Source organism: Ciconia boyciana, chromosome 13, assembly GCF_034638445.1.
Source record: "Ciconia boyciana chromosome 13, ASM3463844v1, whole genome shotgun sequence".
NCBI classification, from domain to species: Eukaryota; Metazoa; Chordata; class Aves; order Ciconiiformes; family Ciconiidae; genus Ciconia; species Ciconia boyciana.
The window spans coordinates 6,308,330-6,325,460 of NC_132946.1; the positions used below are offsets into that span (position 1 = coordinate 6,308,330).

The window sequence follows — 17,131 nt, forward strand, 5'->3', positions numbered from 1 at the left end:
CAGCCTGCTCCCTGTCTTCCTGGCTCAGCTCCTTTCTGAACAAACATAACCTTTTGCAAGAATACCTGTCAAAATCGCTTTGAAATATTGAAGTAACAGGATGGGATATGGCTTGCTCCTGGGCCCTAGTGCTCATCCGTCAGGACTCAGGATGTCCATCCGAAGAGACTTGGGAGCAGGATGCAAGGGAAAAACTGGCAAGCAGCAGGGCCCCAAAGGGTGCATTTGGGGAGCTTATCGCCTTGCTGTGCTGGCTTGCTGGGCTCCCACACTCACTGGGGGAGCAGAGCAGCTCCCTGACCCTCATGTGGCCCCCACTTCGTATTGGTTATGGGGTGAGACGTGGGAGCTTGCGACTCAGCTGGAGTTAATCGGGGCAAAATTGTGTCCTTCAGCCACTGGCATGGCCTGGGATTGCCTTCATGGCCTCAACGCCTCCCTCCTCCTCCTCACCCCATGAGTAGGGCATCATCTGTGAGTATTTTAGAGATGGGGCAAAAAGCTATTGAGTCTTGGACAGGCATTGGAGAGCAATGGTTGAGGAGCATGTGGCTACTTGGGTGGACACAAGACATGAACACAGGGCCATCCCCTTCCCTTCCAGTCTTGGAGTCCCAAGGGCTGTTCAGGGGCTCCCCAGGGCGTCCATCTCCAAAGCCACTCATGTGAAATGGGAGTCAAACTGTCCCGTGGGCAGTGCTAGGGCTGCAGGCAGGAGGTGCTGCACTCCCTGCCTGAGGCTGTGGCTGCATTTGGGGTTACCCATGGGGGAACTGCCAGACGTGCGGTGGTGGGAGTCCCGGGAGCGAGGGGCAGGATCCCTGGGCCAGGGCCTGTGCCTGCTGTTACAGCTCTCAATGTGGGCAAGCTGTAAATCCTTAGTGTCTTCTCCCTCAGCAAAAATCACCCCTCAATGATGTCCTTCTCTGGAGAGCAGCAAGAGGCTTTCTGCTCTAACTCATTGCCGGCTCCCCACCTTGAAAGGTAAGGGGATAACCAACCCCTCAGCACCTTTTAATTTGCAGGAGAAATCCCATTGCATGGTGGCACCTGCTCAACCAAGAGCCCTTCACTTCTCATCCCCTTCCCTGTTCTTGGTGGTGATGGTCTCCCACCTGGAATAAGGCGGGGGATTCTGTTTTTCTGGGTATGTGCCTTTTTTCTCTATGTACTTGGAAGTGATGAGAACCTGGACACAGACAATTGTTGGGAGAAATCAAAACGAAACACTCAGAAACTCAAACACTTCACCCCCCTCCAAAAAATATCCCGTCAACCAACCAACCACCAACCAACCACCAAAAAAGTCCTTCAAACCAAACTCCATCTCTTTCTCTAAAATCCATGATTAAAACCTGGTACAAACAGGTGAATATATATATATATATATATATTTAGTAGATGTAGTATTGTTTTTTTTTTTCTCCTCTCTCTTTCTCATTATACAGCAAACATTGCAAATATAGAAATTTTCTCTGTACAATTAACGACTTCGGTTTACAATGCAATGTGTGGTAAAACCTCTCAGTGAGTGAAAATGTGAACGGGCCTTCAACCGGGTAAAAGTCTAAACTGGAAGACTCCGTTTGCAAAAACAGCCCAAAGGATGGATCTCCTTCTGGTCTCTTTTTGGTTTTTTGTTGCTGTTTTTGTTGCTGTTGATTTTGGAAGGGAAGGAAGGAAGAACACAAACTGTTCACAAAGAATCCACAAAATCACGGAATAGGGACTCATGCAATGCAATATTGGGAAACGCCAGACCTCAGCTCTCTGCCCACTCTTTCACTTTCTTTTTATATTCAATTTTTTCTTTTTTCTTATTTTTTTTAAAAAAAACAAAATGAAACAAAACTTTTTTTTTCACTCCACAGTTCGTTTGTTTTGTAAAGTTTGTGTTCAAATTTGGTGTGTGTCTCACCAATGTGAGGACATTTTAATATCTCACTTTATATATTATATAGAATATTTATAGATTTTCATAATTTGTTCTCTCTTTTATTTTTATTAATTCTTTTTTTTAAATTTTATTTTGTTTCAAAGACAGTCTGAATAAAAATAGCTGCTGCGGATTTCTTTTGGTCCAGTTAGTGTGTTAAGTCACGAGTTGTGTGAGGACTCAGGACTTTTGCTGGGCAGAGACGCCCTTCCAGTAGTCTAAGATGTCGTGAAGATCCTCGTCTTTGGCAAACTGGACCTTTTTGCGTAGGGCATGGCCGGCTGCCATATACTCCTCCTCATCTTTGTGCCGCTTGCGGTTGAGTTTGAAGCGCTCCCAGATGCTGTGCGATGGTTTGCAGGTGTACTCTGGGCTGGAGGTGTAGCTCAGGTTGTGATATTGAGGCGAGAGCTGGGAATAGGCCAGGTCTCTGGGGCGAGGACGGGTCAGAGGCTCCAGGATGGAGGGCTTTCGCCCTGCCATGCTGTCGTGCTGCTCCCCTTGGTGTGAGCCAGGGTACGAGTGCCGGTGTTCACTGTACTGACGGATTTTCTCCGCCTCTGCCCGCAGGATAGCCGCGGCCGGTGTCACAGTGAGGATGGTGTCAGTGGTGGGGGACGTCTTCTCGATGTATTTGGCTTCTGATTTGTGGCCCGATCCCTCGGAGCGGTAGGACCTGGGGCTCCGTATGGAGCCACTGGAAGAGGTGCTGGAGCGTTTGGGGGCTGCCTCCATGCTGTGGTGTCGCTGGAGAGGATGGTTGTAGCTTTCCTTGTAGACAGGGGAGAGGAATCCGTGCTTGCTGGGGATCTGCTCTGATAAGAGCACCAGCTGAGGCTCCACCGTGGAGACTGCCCCCGACTTCACCCCTTGGAAGGAGGTGGACTCAGATTTCAAGGCATCGATGCAATTGTTGATGATCTGGTTCACCTTGTCCACCTCCTTGGCAATGGTGGAGATCTCAGCCACAGAGCTCTGGGTGTCCGGCGGCAGGGACAGCTCGCAGTCTCGCCTCTCGGGCTGCTCACCCGTCCTCACCTCCATGTAGTTGCCCTTGGTGGCCTTGGGGGTCTCGCTGCTGTCAATCAGCTTGTACTGCTCGACCTCGCCAGCAGAAGGCAGGTAAGGGATGCGGGTCACCGTCTCCCCACCCAGCATCTGTCCCTGGGACAGCTGGGTGATGCTGGTGGTCTCCATTTCTGGCCCATATTTCAGCTCGATGATGGTCTTCTTCATGCTGCCGGCAGCCTTTTTGTGCTTCTCCTCCTGCTGGCGCCTCTTCCGGAGACAGTAATACACAACGCCCAGGACAATCACCATGCCAAAGAGACAGCCCAGGATTGTCATGATATAATGAGTGGCAGTGGAAGGGGTGGGCACTGGCTCCTTGCGGTTGGGTCTGGTGGGAGTGATGGTGACACAGGTGTGGTTGTACTTGGAGTATTGGTGGACAGAGACTACACAGTAAGTGTAATCTCTTTGTGCTACTAGGTTGCTCACGGTGATGTTCTCCTCCTTCTTCCTGAGCTTGGTGATCATGGAGGAGAAGCCGTTTTCAAACTGGGAGAGGATGTACATCTTGCTGAAGGGGTAGGGGATCTGCACGGTGAGGACGGCTGAGTTGTGGTTGAGGTGTTTCACCTGGATGTTGGGGCGCACCTCCGTTTCACTGATGGGCGTGAAGAAAGAGAACTGTGGGGTCGTGCCGTCGCCGGAGGAGCACTCCTCCTCGGAGCAGGGGCTTTCGGAGGGTGCCGTGGTCACCTGGTACCTGGGAGGGATAAAACGAGGGATCACAGTGTAGGAGCCACCGGTGCAAAGGGAAGAGAGCATGCTCAGAGCATTGCGGTAGCCAGTCCGGCCTTGGCCTAACAAGTAGTAGCCCGTGTAGTCGGGTGGGGAGTCGCACTGCATCCTGTCATACGTGCGTGTCATGTTGGTGAAAGCCTCCAGCCATTGCAGGAAGCCGAGGAGCTCGCAGGAGCAGTAGAAGGGGTTACTGTACAGTTCACAGACAGAGAGCTTGTTTAGGCCCCGAAAAGTGTTGCTGTCGAGTCTCTGGATCCTGTTCATGGACAGGTCAATGTTCACTATGTTGGGGCACTCCCAGAAGGCATTGGGGGTGACGGACTCGATGAGGTTGGCCTGGAGATAGAGGTACTCCAGCTTCCCCAGGCCCCGGAGGATGCCCTCGGTGAGGTTCCTCAGTCGGTTGTAACCCAGCTGCAGCACCTGGAGGTTGAACTGTCCTGAAAAGGCACCATCCTCGATGTAGGAGATCTCGTTCTTCGTCAGATTGAGGTATGTCAGGTTGCCAAAGCGGCTGAGCGAGGCATACTGTACGCTCTTGATCTTGTTGTCGTTCAGCCGCAAGTCCACAATGGTGCTGTTGATTTGCTGGGGGATGGACTCATAGGGAGGCTGGTTTTGGCTGCAGATGGCCAACCAGACAAAGCCCTTGTCCCCCTCGATGAGCCAGCAGTCTGCCCGCACCCCCCCAGTGTGCAGGAGAGAGACGGCGGCCACGCACACGCAGAGGGCTGACGTCGCGGCCCACCGGCGACCTGCCATCTGGAAGGGCGGCACGGAGAAGGGGTTCCTGGTCTGCCAGAAGCGGGGAGCGGGATGGGGGCCGGGAAGACTGGGCTAGTGCTTCTTCGGCAGCTTCGCTCGCCTCTCCCTTCTCCTCATGGCTTGGAGACGGGGGGGAAGTGTCCGTGGAGAAAGCGAACCTTGGTGCCCACGGTACTCAGCAGCCACCAGCCAGGGGCTACTACGAAGGCCTGGGTGGCTGAGGCTGGTCCCACATCACCAGGTCTCTGGCATCTCGGGGAGGGAGTCATGAAGTTAGGTGCCCGTATGGAGGAGTCCCTCTGGCTTAGAGACAAGCCTTCCTCTCACTTTTTATAGTACATCTCGTTTTCTTTTTGCTGCCCATCGTGACACTGGTCCCCATCTCCATTTGCCTCTGTGGGTCTGGCTGTCCCTACTAGGTCCCTCGGCTCACCTGCTCAAAACAAAACACAAGCACAAACTAAACACAAAGGAAAGACAGTCAGCGTTCAGAGGTGTTGGAAATGCATCCAACTACCCCCTTAATGTTAGGCACTTGCCTTCCAACTCTGGCTACCACCTTTCAAGGAGCTTTTGGTTTATTTGGGCACTGCCGCCAGCAGCATTTGGCAGCACAAGGAAGGTGGTCACTGACCATGGAGGTCACCCTCCTTTAAGCACGTTGTCCAGCGTCACATTATGGGCAGGGGAGAGACCAACGCACATCCAGGGCACCATTTGTCTGACCTATTTAGGTACCTACCTTAGGAGGAGAGGAGTGATGCCCCAGAAGTGTCTGTTCCTCTCCACTGAGAGCAGATGAAGTCTAGACAACTCGCTCTGATGTAGATTTGATGCTGCAGCGTTTTGCTGAGGGGAATCCTAACTGTCTCGCGTGCTGATGTGCGCAGCAGCAGTGCCCACAGAGGGGGATGCTGATTGAGGACACTGTGTCTCTCTGACTGCATTGCTGCGTAGCATCTAGGATAAAGCCCAGCATCAAGCGCCTGTCCTGTTTCTGGGAACCTGAGCAGTAGTTTCAGGGCACTCTTTGACTACAAAACATGCTAGCATGCTTGTCCACCATCTGATGTCCTTGTCTGTGGTTGAGGCTTGCTGCCTGTCTCCCAGACCTCTCTTCCCCATCCCAGGTGAAATGGTGCAGAGGTGGGGAGGACCCTCAACCGTTCAGTGGCATAACAAGAGTATTTGCAGAAGACGGGACAAGACCTTCCCTCCTCAGCCAGAAACAGCCGTTCAAAGACCAGGAAGAGTCTTCACTAGACACAAACCAATGGGGAAAGAAAGCTATGGGGCTGCCAGCAGCCTCACTTCCCAAAGAAAAACTCTCATTCCTGGCTCACATTTTCCATTATTTTTTCCTGCATTTTTGACTAAACATAAATGTCCATGGACAGCACTTCTACTTCCTTTTGTAATTTCTTAGGGAAACAGGAAGGCAGAAGTGGAGAGGAGGGAACTGCATGCGCATCAGCATCTCCTGGGTCATGCTTTTCCACAAGATGTTGAAAATATCATCCATGGACATCTCTACTGCCAAACAGCTCTCTGGGCTGGTAGGATAGATGCAGTGAGGTGTTGTGGCAGAGATGGAGTTGCCCACAAATGGGGAGTAAACATCATGGCCTATACAGAAAAATCCTTCTTAGGACTTTCGTTGGGACTGCCCTTGTCCCAGGGCAGACCGTAGGAGGCAGGGAAGACACCACCAGCACTCCTTGAAAACACAGCTGGTAGGAACCAGAGGTTTCTTGGACATCCATGAAGGAGATAGGGGCACATCTTACATCTAAATTGTCTGTCATTAGATTTGCAAAGTAGTATAAATCCAGAAATTGGTTTCCAAACCATTTCCCAGTGCCCAGGCAGTGAAGGGACTGTGCTGGGTGCTGCACGCCTGAAAATCGTGTGAGTCTGATTCTCAAAGGGCGTTTAGAGGCAGATGCCATACCCTCACCTTTGTCCTGAAGAAACCAGGTTCTTTTCCACCCATGATACCAGGCAATGAAGCAGACCATGTTTCACTGCGGAGATTCCTGTTAGCCATTCACAGTTTATACCTTGGTAAACAGGCCAGTAATAACAAGCAGTAAAACAGTTTATTTGTTCTTTCTGTATTGTGAACAATAAGTCTATTCCCTGGTGGCACAGTTGGGTTTCCATTACATGAATAACAAGATCTGCTCTCACGTCAGCTCTCTGCACGTGAGACTCTCCAGCCACCTTGTCCTCCAGCAGATGCCCCACCAGCTGCTAGGGGAGGTGAGGCTGTAGGGGAAACCAACAGCCAGACACACAGTGCTCCCACCAAGGGCAGGGTGTGCCGTACACCCTTCTTGAAGACTGTACCCTCTGCGGCGGGTGTGCAGGCGTGTGTGGGTGAGAAGTACTGGCCCTAATATGATGCTTCTGTGGGGCCCTGCCTGCGTACTTGCAGGTCTCTCTGCCTCCCCAGTGCCTGGTGCTGTTCTATCCCAGCTACATTTGGCAGAAAGCTCAACACCACCAGGTTTTCAAAAGTTTACTAGAAACTGGGGTCTGGGTGGAGGAGATGCTGAGGGCAAGGCAGCTGAATCTCAGGTCTCCTCCTTCCTGGGGCTAAAAACCTGGACTTTAGCATGCTTTTACATTCCTATCCCAGCTGAAGCCCTTATATCACCACAGTCATACTGATATTGCAGGTAACCCCACTTTGGAGTTATACCTGCCGCGCTGGCAGGAGCATATTTGCAAGGATGTGCTGTTCCTTCCCTGTTTTACCAGGACCTGGCAGCCCATTTTGGCATAGCTGAGTCCTTGGAGCTGGCGAGGAAAGGAAAAGGGACTGTGCTCCCTGGGGTGCTGCAGGTGAGTGCCCCCCCTTACCGTCCCCAGCTGACGGGGAGGCACAGGCTGCAGTGCCAGGCTGAGAGCTGTCTGCTGCTACATCCCTCCCGGCACTGGGCAACTCAATTAACCTCTCTGCGCTCCAGTCTCCTCTTTGGTACCGTGAGATAATGATAGCGCTTCACGGGGCTGTAGGAGGCTGAAGGAAAGTGCCCCGAGCTCCTCTTGTTGGGATGAAAATCCCAGCAGATGTGTTGTGCTGCAGGTAGAGAATTTTGCTCCCTCTGGTTGCAAGCTGGGCTCTAGATGTGCCTGCTCTCCGCTGCCATGGGGACCAGCCTGGTCTCCAGCTCCTCAGCTTGCCTCCCAACGGGCGTGCACGTTGTCCCTAAGGGTGCGGGAGAAGAGCAGCGATGGGTATTCCTGGCCCTGCAGAGCCGTCAGCAATGGGTTGCTCCAGTTGTCTCATTGGGATGGCATGGAGGGTGCTTTCCTTGCCTGCTGCCCCACAGCGCTTGCTCTTGGTATGAGCATCTCCCTGCCCTCCTCCATGGGCTTGTGCATGACAGGGACCTCCTGCAGGCAGGGGAAGCCCTGCCAAATTGAGACACCACAGGCAGCAGGGAGTGATGCATCCTGGCATATTCTCTTTAGCAAGCACTTATTCTGTCTCCTCTAACTCTCACTTTGACCCAACCATCCTCTCTGGGCAAGCTCGTGTTTCGGATTGCTCCGCAGAGCCAAACCAGCTTTTTTCTTGCAGGGGAAGGTTTCTTGTCACTCATCCCTGGGGATGGTGTGGGCTGCAGCCTGTGTCAGAGGGCATTAGCTAGTGGAGCGGGACCATCCCATGAGCAAAGACAGACCCTCCACGGACCTTGCCAGGCTGATCCCCTATAGCCTCTCATCACCTGTGTGCCTCCCTCATCTAATTGGAGGTATCAGGGGTGAAGAAGAGCAACAGTAAATGACTCAAACACATTCAATAAGGCTCCTGCTGAGTATTTTCTCTTCTTTCCTGTACGTTGCCTATCAGACGAGTCCTTCCCAACAACAGAAAGAAGAAAAGGCATTTTATCAGCAGCCTGAGTTTAATTTCAGCTCATTAAAGCAAGTAATTTGCTGGTTTATTTGCTTTGCAAAGTGTGAATAAAATGACAGCATTAAGGAGATGTAAGAGAGGAAAGAGGGGCTAATCTCCCTTTTTATTAGATTGCCAGGACATAACTGGGGAGTGGAGAAGTGGGTCTTGGTGCTTTGCACGGAAGGGATAATTTGTTCATCTTGTAGGCTTCTGAAAGCCTCCTTCCCAGCATCACGCCGACGCGAGTGTGTGTGGGTGTGCGCCTGCGTGTGTGCGCTGCGACATCAGCCAAGCGCCGAGCATCCCGCAAGGCAGGACGGGAGCAGGGGCACTCGCAGTGGTTCCCGACTCACCTCCCTGTAACAAGCAGATAGACGTCCAGGAGGTTTCTCATTCTTCCCTTTTCTAACCTTTACCTCCCCTTTAATCTCCCTTTTCTGTTCGTTGCTGCTTCTGAAATCCTGAGCTTGATTCTTGCAGGTTAGAAATAGAGCAGCTGGTCGGCCGAGGAGCCTTTGCTGTCCCTGACCTCCTGCAGCTGGGACGTGGCTCTGGAGAGCAGGGTAAAGACCCCCCTGCCTCTTTCCCACAGACTGGATAAAAATCAGTAAGAAAAGCTAGTGTTTTAGCCCAGCTGTCCTGGTTTTATTCTCCTGGTAACCCAATTGCAGACCACTTTTCCCAGTCCTCTGACCCTTCACAGAGCTGCCTGGGAAAACCTGGGAACAAACCACCTACAACCCTAACATGAAAAATAACCAGGGAAGTGGAGATTTGGGGTTCTCCTTCACTGATTGAGAAAGACGCAAAACAGAGGAATGAAGACAGTGTGGAATAACAAAAGCAATTATTTGAAATGATGAATTTAATCTCAGTCAAAGATATCTTGAACTATGGCACCATGCTGACGATGACAACAGGCCACATCCATGGGGAGGCCATGGTACCCACCCAGTACCTTGCAGGAAATATCATTCCTGCACAGAGTTTATGTCATTCCTGCACAGAGTACCTGTGTGCTGCAGACACTGCTGTATTTCCCTTTCCTTCTGCTTTCACAAGGCAGCATGGTTTGACCAGCTGAGATGTCGGGCTTACGTGGCTTACAGAGGCCAGCAAAGGGGCAATGACAAGTCCCTCACTCCTTGCTGCTCCTATGTGTTGCCTCTGATCTCCAGTATCCCTGCTGGAGCCTGGATCCGTGCTTCACCCTGCTAATCCTCAGCCCTGACCTGGGTTGTCCTCCCCTCCTACCTGTCCCTGCTTCTCCAGCCCTGGTCCTCATCAACAACCCAGTAGCAAAAAAGGACTGCTGTGATTTTGTGATGTCCACGAGGCTGGGACCTGCACTGGATGAGGAGCAGCAACCTTGTCCTGGCTGAAAACCCACAGCAAGGGAGGTGGAAAGGAAAAGGCAAAGCTGGGGCTCCAAAAAACAGTGCAGGCCGGCTGGTAAGTTTTTGCTTCTATCTCCCGACTAATGGCATCTCAGTAAATTAAACCAGAGCAGCAGCTGCAAGGAAGCAAACAAAGCAGCCATGGGGGCTGGGTAGGTAGAGGGAGAGCGAGCTGGGCAGCACATATAATAATATGCTGTCCTGGCACTCAATTCCTAATTTTGTTATTCTTCCGAATGAGTTATTTCAAACTGTGGATTAGATTTACTGAGTGAAGGCAAGGAGCCAGATTAACATGCATGCACGTGTGTGCGTGCGTATACACGCATACGTACAACGGTGCTCCTCTCCTTGGCATTTCTGCATCTCTGTAACTTCAATCTCCCTTCAATCTCCCAATAGCTGCTCCATCTCCAGCTGGCCGTGTTTCAGCTTCTCTTAGACCCTCTTTCACAGCTGCTCAGGCCATTTTATCAATAAATGAAGGAGCCCCACTACAAAGAGAGCAATAGCAAAACAGGAGCGATACATTACAAACGATAAATGTTTAGTCACCCAAAGAGGTGGGGAGGGAAAATTTGGCTAACAGGCACCAAATTTTAAAATGAACCTTGGCTCTTCATTATGTGTAAAATAATCTGAGGAGGCAGCTCCAAGATGGCAAAGAAAATATTTATTAGTGATGACGTCTCCCCTAAATGGCTTGACGTCCCTCCTGTATATGTCAGGTGGGGAAAGGAGGCTTCCAGGCAGGTTTTTCTGCTCATTCGTATTCCTGGTGTTTGCTACATGCCTCCTGCCAGGTGATGTTAGTCAGAATCACAACCACGCTGAATAAGAAAGATGCCCAGGCCTGTAAAATTCAAGTTCATTCTATATCCAGAGGTCCTGGTACTAATATTGCCCCCACAGACAGGGTTTAAGGCAGCATTTTGTGCATCCCAACCTTATTCCCAAATGCCTCACAGTGTTAGATAATAGAGTTCTCCAGTCAATTCTACTGTCTCTCCTGCTATTATTTATTATTTAAGAAAAACAGGCAAGGGAAAAGAGATATATTTTCCACTGAAGTTTGAAGAGAGATGAAGAAGGAATGAAGCAGAGAGGTAAAGGAGGGCTGAGAGAGAAGTGCCCAGCATCGCATACAGGATAGCTTTTACTGAGACCTTGGGAGGTCACAGACTAGATGACAAGTAGCCAGGTGGGAGGGATGGGGAAGAGATCACTTTTCTGGGGTAGGCTGGGAGAAACAAACAGAAATTACACGCTTGGTGTCTATACAGGGGCATTACTATTACCAGTGCATCAACACTCAAGGGCTCTCTATGGTTTTAGGGCCAACGTTTCTCTCCTTGGGTTGTTCCTGTCAAGGGGAATACAAGTCAATAGAGATCAGGACACTGATGGCTCTTCAGTGTCCACAGACTCCCTGGCTGCTGGATCATTTTGCAGTCCCTTTGCAGGAGGCACGGGACACTTTCTGCAGACCAGTGGCCAAATTAATGTCAATCTGAGGAGCCTGAAATGCATCAGTTTGTCAAGGCCCTGTGAAGACACTAATCAGCCTCGGATCAGACCCGGATCAGCCTAATCAGACCCGGATCAGCCTCACCTGGGGTCTCCACCCACACCCTCTGCCCATGGGCTCAGGAACTCCATATAAGCTCAGCCCTGGGCCTCTAGCCCTCTCCTGAGCTCTGCTGGTGGTGTGCCTGTCTCCAGTCCTGCTTGTGGTCCTGCCTCTGAGACAGACCTCAGACCTGTGTGGTAGGTGGCTTAGCTCCTGGATGGACCCCTCAGACATGCGCTGTAACTTCTGTCTAGTACTGCCTCTGGCCCCATCTCCTTTTGCTCCCGGCTGGACTCCTTGGATGGACCCTGGATAAGGTTCATCTCCTGTGTTGCCTGGGACTGTCGATGAACCCTGTTGCCAGCACCTTGCCTGCTGTGTTCATGTGCTGGAAGATGCTACCCTGGGTGGGGAGGGAAGCCCCTCTGTGGTGGTCACCCCTGGATCCTGCCTTGCCTTCCCTTTGAGCAGCCAGCCCTTGCTGCTGCCTGACATGGATTTCCATAGGAGACAGCTCACTCTGCAGCTGGTCGCATGGGGAATTCTCCAGTAAAATGGTTTTCTGGTGTAAAATGCACTTTCTGCAAAATTAAACTTTTGGCTGAAAAGCTATGATCTTTCTTAGAAGTTGAGATTCAGGCCAATTTAGCTGTAAGCTTGTGGGTGCTGTAGTGTCTGATGGGAGCCCTAGTTCAACGCTGTTGTGCCTCCACCAGCCAGGCTGAGGCCAGCGCTGCAGTCTGGGAATGGCCAAAACAAACCTGTCTGCACAAACATTTTTAAGAACCTTTTTGTTCTATGGAAAAATAAATTCTGGGTTAAGATGACAATATTTTCAAGACAGGTTAGCTCTTGGGATTTCAGGAAATACGTATATTCTGCTTTTCACTCAGCTGCAGTCTGAAGTCATTTACATCCATCTCATGCTGCTTAGCTTCCAGGGTCTATCGAGATGACAACCCTATCGCACGCTGCTGTGGGCCGCTGAGCAAAATTCTCTGCCGAGTTTAAATGCATAAATGATCTTCCTGGTGAACAACCTCTTAAGCCCAGCTGGGTTACCTGTGCATTAAACCAGCCTTCTGAAATATCAGCATGGGCAGATATGAAATGTCAGCGCCAGCTCATGACAGTGCAGTTGAGCCCTCAGAGAGCCAAGGAGTGCAATTAGAGGGGCAGAGTTAGAGGAAGGTGAAGAGAAAAAAAGACTTTTAGGGGATGTAGAGAACTAAGAGCTCTGATCGGGTACAACAGTAGTAATAAGAAAAGTGTGTTTCCATGGGAGAAAGCCTCTCTAGTATTTACTTGATAGGGTTCTTCCTTAGAAATAATCAGCCTGAATCACAGCTCCGGTTATGCTGACGTTAGGCTAGGGGAAAGCAGGGGTCTGGTGTGGAAGCAGGACTCTGTTTCTTTCCCCACCCCTGTAAACAGTGCTGAAGATCAAAGCGTGTTTTTTCCAGCACCGATACAATGGAGGGAGCCAGCCCTGCGCTGGGAAGCAAAACCGCTGGTGTTCCTCAGCACTGACAATCTGAACTGTGCCTTGCCTCTGCTGCATTGTCATCTTCGCTCAGATCTTTGCTGCTATTTGGAAGAGGGTTTTACTGCTTTCATTCATTATTTTTGCAAGAGGCCTGCATAACCCTTTGCATCCCAGACAGAAAAATTCAGTTTTATACAGGATGAAATCTGGTGGTAGATCCATGAAATGGTTAGCTCTGTTAGAAATTACTTTGAGGTGCAAATGGTTTGTTTGCTCTAATTTTTTTTATGGTCATATTTTCGAAAGGACTCTTCCCTCTCTGTCCCACCCTTCCCCTGTGAAGGGGTCTCAAGCCAGGACGTGTGGGTCTCTGGCCAGTGCCCACCTCAGTCGCAGTTTCTAGGTGGACTGTACTGCTGAGTGTTGGCAGATGGACAAGAAAATATACAGCACATGTAGGACTTCATGGTAATGGTCTGCTGTGATCTCCGGGTAGGCAAAAAGGAATTCACCTTTTCATCAGCAAGTGTCCTGCACACAGGAATCACTACGGCTGTGCTGTAGGTAAACACCTCTGCTAACCTCTTACTGACTTGTTCACCTTTGAAGTTGGTCCTGCTTCTCTGGTTGGAGAAGACTTCCAGATGTCTCTTCCAACCTAAATTATTTTGTGATTTTAATGATCTAGCTCTTGTTCTCTGGAGCCAAGGAGGCCAGCTTAAGGCTGAACCCTCTGGCTGTCCACTTTTTGAAGGGGGTTTCTGCCCAGATATAGCAATATCTGGCAAGCCCCAGTGCCCTACAGGCCTAATTTTAGCTCAGTGCTGCAGGCCGGCTTCCTGTCATGGGCCGGGAGAAGGTTAATGATCATCTGGGCAGCTCTCCAAAACCAATCTAATGTTTATTCAGGATAACAGCATTGCAGAGGAAACCAAGCATGACCACCTTCCATGCACAGCTTACCCAGCACGGCCCTGCTCCTGCACATGGCTCTGCTGGAGGAGCCCAGGTTTGTCAGCTCTTGGAGGAGGGACCCTCTTCTCCTCCCTAGGTCAAGACAGGTCTGCTGCAACATTTCGAGCCCTGCCTATGTCCTGACCTCTTAACCCAAACAGATGCTGTGTTTCTAGAGAAAAACACTTTAACAGGCTGTGGGTCTGTTGTTTCAGCAGCAAAATATGCACTCGCCCTTCCTGCTAAAATTTTATAGGATGTTCCTCATGGGTCAAATGCCTGTGCTACAAACAAATATCCATGCCACAAGCACCTTGGTTTGTTGGCCCCCATGAAGGGAGGGTGTTCAGCCCCACCGCACCCACCAGGTCCCTGCAGTGTGAGGAGGAGCTGGAGCTGAGGGATGTGGGACAGTGGTCCCAGCCTGGTGGTGGTGGCTTTGTGGTCCTGGATGCTGCAGGTCTGTGCTCGAGCTGGGTCTGGGATGGGTGTGAGAGGAGGAAGGGTTGATGCAGATTAGCACATGAGGTTGTGGAGGGATGTGAGACAGCAGTGACTGTACCCTCGGGCAGAGCCCATAAGATGGCTGTAGGTGTTTATTCACCTCTGCTGTTTAACAGCTTAATTTCAGCCATGAACTTACAGCCTTTTCTTCCCACCAGCACAGCCCCTGCAGTTACTCTGCCATGCCTTTGACGCAACACGAATGGACGTGCAATGGACTCATCCCAAGGATAGCCTGCACCTCTAGGGAGGCGAGTACACTGCTTACTTGGGGTTCCCCTTGGGTCCCTCAGGGCTCCATGAAGGGTTTGGTTGAGCCATGAAGCCTGAAAGCCTGGGATGTGCTGTGCTGAGGCAATGACTCCTTCAGCAACGAGCTCTCACAGCCATACATGGCCAGCAGCAGAGCTCTTGCTGCTTCCCTTGGGGTGTGGAAAAAATTGTACAGATAGCAAAAAGTGTTTTCTGAGGGAGCCCTGAGGTGCTGGTACTGGCCTCACCATTGACAGTCCCAACATAGCTGAGTACTTGCTGCTTCCCAGGCGTGCTCCAAGAGGCATCATGAGAACATCTATTTAGTAGGGTCTCTGGGGATGTGCTTCCTCCTACCTGAAATGGTCAGGGAGATGGCTTGGGCAGCCAGATGGCCGTTTTCTTGTGGAGCTGATATTAATGTCTCATTTGATTGTGTTTACAGCATGGTTAAGATGGCTCCTAGATTCCTGAGCAGGTATCTTTATCATGTCAAATCTAAACAGAACAAAGATATGGCTCTACTGGGGGCTTGGCTGGTTAAACTCTGTGCTAGTGGCCCTCTCAAGGCCAGCTGATTTCCCACTGAAGCATGCCTGTGCACTTGTGGGGAAAAAGCAAAACCCATCTTTGCCCATAGAGGATGCCCAGCCACAGGTGTGAGGGACAATTTGTTCTTCTCTATGGGGTCAGCAAGCCTAAAACCCAACCAAATGACCTTCTGCCCAAAAATGTGTGGGTGGAAACAGAGAAGCTTGGAGAAATGGGTCATGTACATGCCAGGCTCAATCCAAGAGAAACTGTTTGTCTGACACGTAGTTAATGCCAAACTGCTGGGGGAAAAGCAGCAGTAGGAGCTATTGGTGTGTTAGCATGGGCTTGTGGCACATGAAAGCCCTTCCTTCAACATCATATCTGCTTCTCAGCAGGGTCTGTGGCCACCCTCAGGGCTGCTGTATTTCCCTGCTCATCCAGAGACCTCCAAAAGATGTGGAGAGTGGAAGGAAAAACTCTGAAGTCCAAGACAATAGAAGCAGGGAGCTATGCCAGGATTTGGATTGCCTGTCCTTTTCATAAATATTTCATGTGGAGGTTACCCAAGTTGAAAAAGCAAGTGAACCCAGAACACCCACCCTCTCTGGAGGAATGGAGTTTATCGTTAATAATCTACTGCTAAAAGGGTAACATCTGTTTTGGACAAACTGTAATGAGATTTAAACCCCAGGTGGAGGGAGGACTTCACAGTAATAAATGACTTTCTGTATGTCTAAATAGTTTTAATTTTTTTTCTGGCAGAAATAGCTGCTTTTCACCTCAGGCTTCTTTTTGCCAGCTCTTTTTGTTTAATGATTGCTATTAATTTCCAGGGTGGCAGATGGATTCTAGCCTGGTGTAGTCTGAAATGAGGAAAAACAGCCCACGAAAGGTGTGAGCTTCCTGTGAACGTGTGCACAGGTCACACGTGTGCTGGTGGAACACCACGTGTAGGTGTTGGCTTTCCAGGGGAACTACAGCTTCTCGATAGCTGCTCCCCACCTCTGGGATGTCTGAGCATCTCTCCCTTGGATAGGGAGGAGAACTAACTTTCCTGGTCACTGCTAGTAGCTCTGCCTGTTTAGACCTTGATCATATTCAGCAAAGCTGCTGATTTCAGCAAGGATTTGGGAGGAACTCAAATGAGCACTTAAATGCTTTGCTGAAGCGAGCTGGAGAGCAGCATGGGGTCCCCAGAACATGGGAAGGAGCTCCCTGCCCTGTCTGGACAATGCCTGTGGCTGGGTGCTGCCAGGTGATGGGGATTCCTCCTTGGGCATGAAACATAGACATTTTTCAGTGCTTTTCCCATGTTGTTGTGATTTTTTTAATAGTGTGGGATGCTCTGAACAGGCAATCTTTCTCCATCCTCTGGCCATGGACACAAGTGGCTGCTGCTGAACCCACAAGTCCCTGCCGCAAGCTCCTAGTACCTGAAGGGGGATTTTCTTTATTCTCTCTGCCACCACCTCCTTCTCAAGGAGAAGCCCCCTGAACAGCTAATCCCAATTAGTGCTACAGTGTGCTGGCATGCCCTCCTTTCTCCTTCCCCTGCTGTGGAGCATCTCTGGACTCGGCTCAGGATGTGGGTGTGCAGGATACATGCGTGGCCAGGTGAGAAGCTGGGTCCAGGAAATGAGGCTGACAATGGACCCCCACATGGCAGTGCCCTGAGGCCAGGTAGCTGCCCCAAGACAAGAGCCTGGCAGAGGACGGGAAGGAGGGAGGGTTTTTGTTGCCTGGGACTGGGTGAGCCCTGGGGATGGAGGGAAGGGGGTAGAGATAGAAAGTGCAATGTCTCAGGTGATGTAGATAATCTCCTTTAATCTCCTGCTCAAAATAACCCAAAGTCAAGTAAAGGAGGGATTATATGGCCTAAGCCACTGTTATTGCCAGGGTGTAACAGACTTAGGTTGCATATGAAGGGCTGCTGAGGAGGAAGAGTTGCTGCAGCAAATATTGGCCTGCTGGAAATGCCTCCCCAGCAAGGGTGGCTGGGTGGGCTGGGGGCCCT

The 17,131-nt window shown here is 50.6% G+C and overlaps 1 protein-coding gene across 5 annotated transcripts in view; it reads right to left on the reverse strand.

The window, feature by feature from the left end:
• Nucleotides 1-1,403: 1,403 nt before the first annotated feature.
• The window catches only part of ELFN1 (extracellular leucine rich repeat and fibronectin type III domain containing 1), a 110,415-nt gene continuing 94,687 nt past the window's right edge, over nt 1,404-17,131 (reverse strand). For 3 of the 5 annotated variants that reach the window (XM_072878196.1, XM_072878191.1, XM_072878192.1), the window contains one exon: nt 1,404-4,943. In XM_072878196.1, coding sequence (XP_072734297.1) covers nt 2,117-4,507 — 2,391 coding nt within the window. In that variant the 5' untranslated portion in view covers nt 4,508-4,943 and the 3' untranslated portion in view covers nt 1,404-2,116. Of the gene's footprint in view, nt 4,947-10,152; nt 10,312-17,131 lie in introns of all 5 variants that reach the window. The other 2 variants (XM_072878195.1, XM_072878194.1) reach the window with 2 other exon arrangements.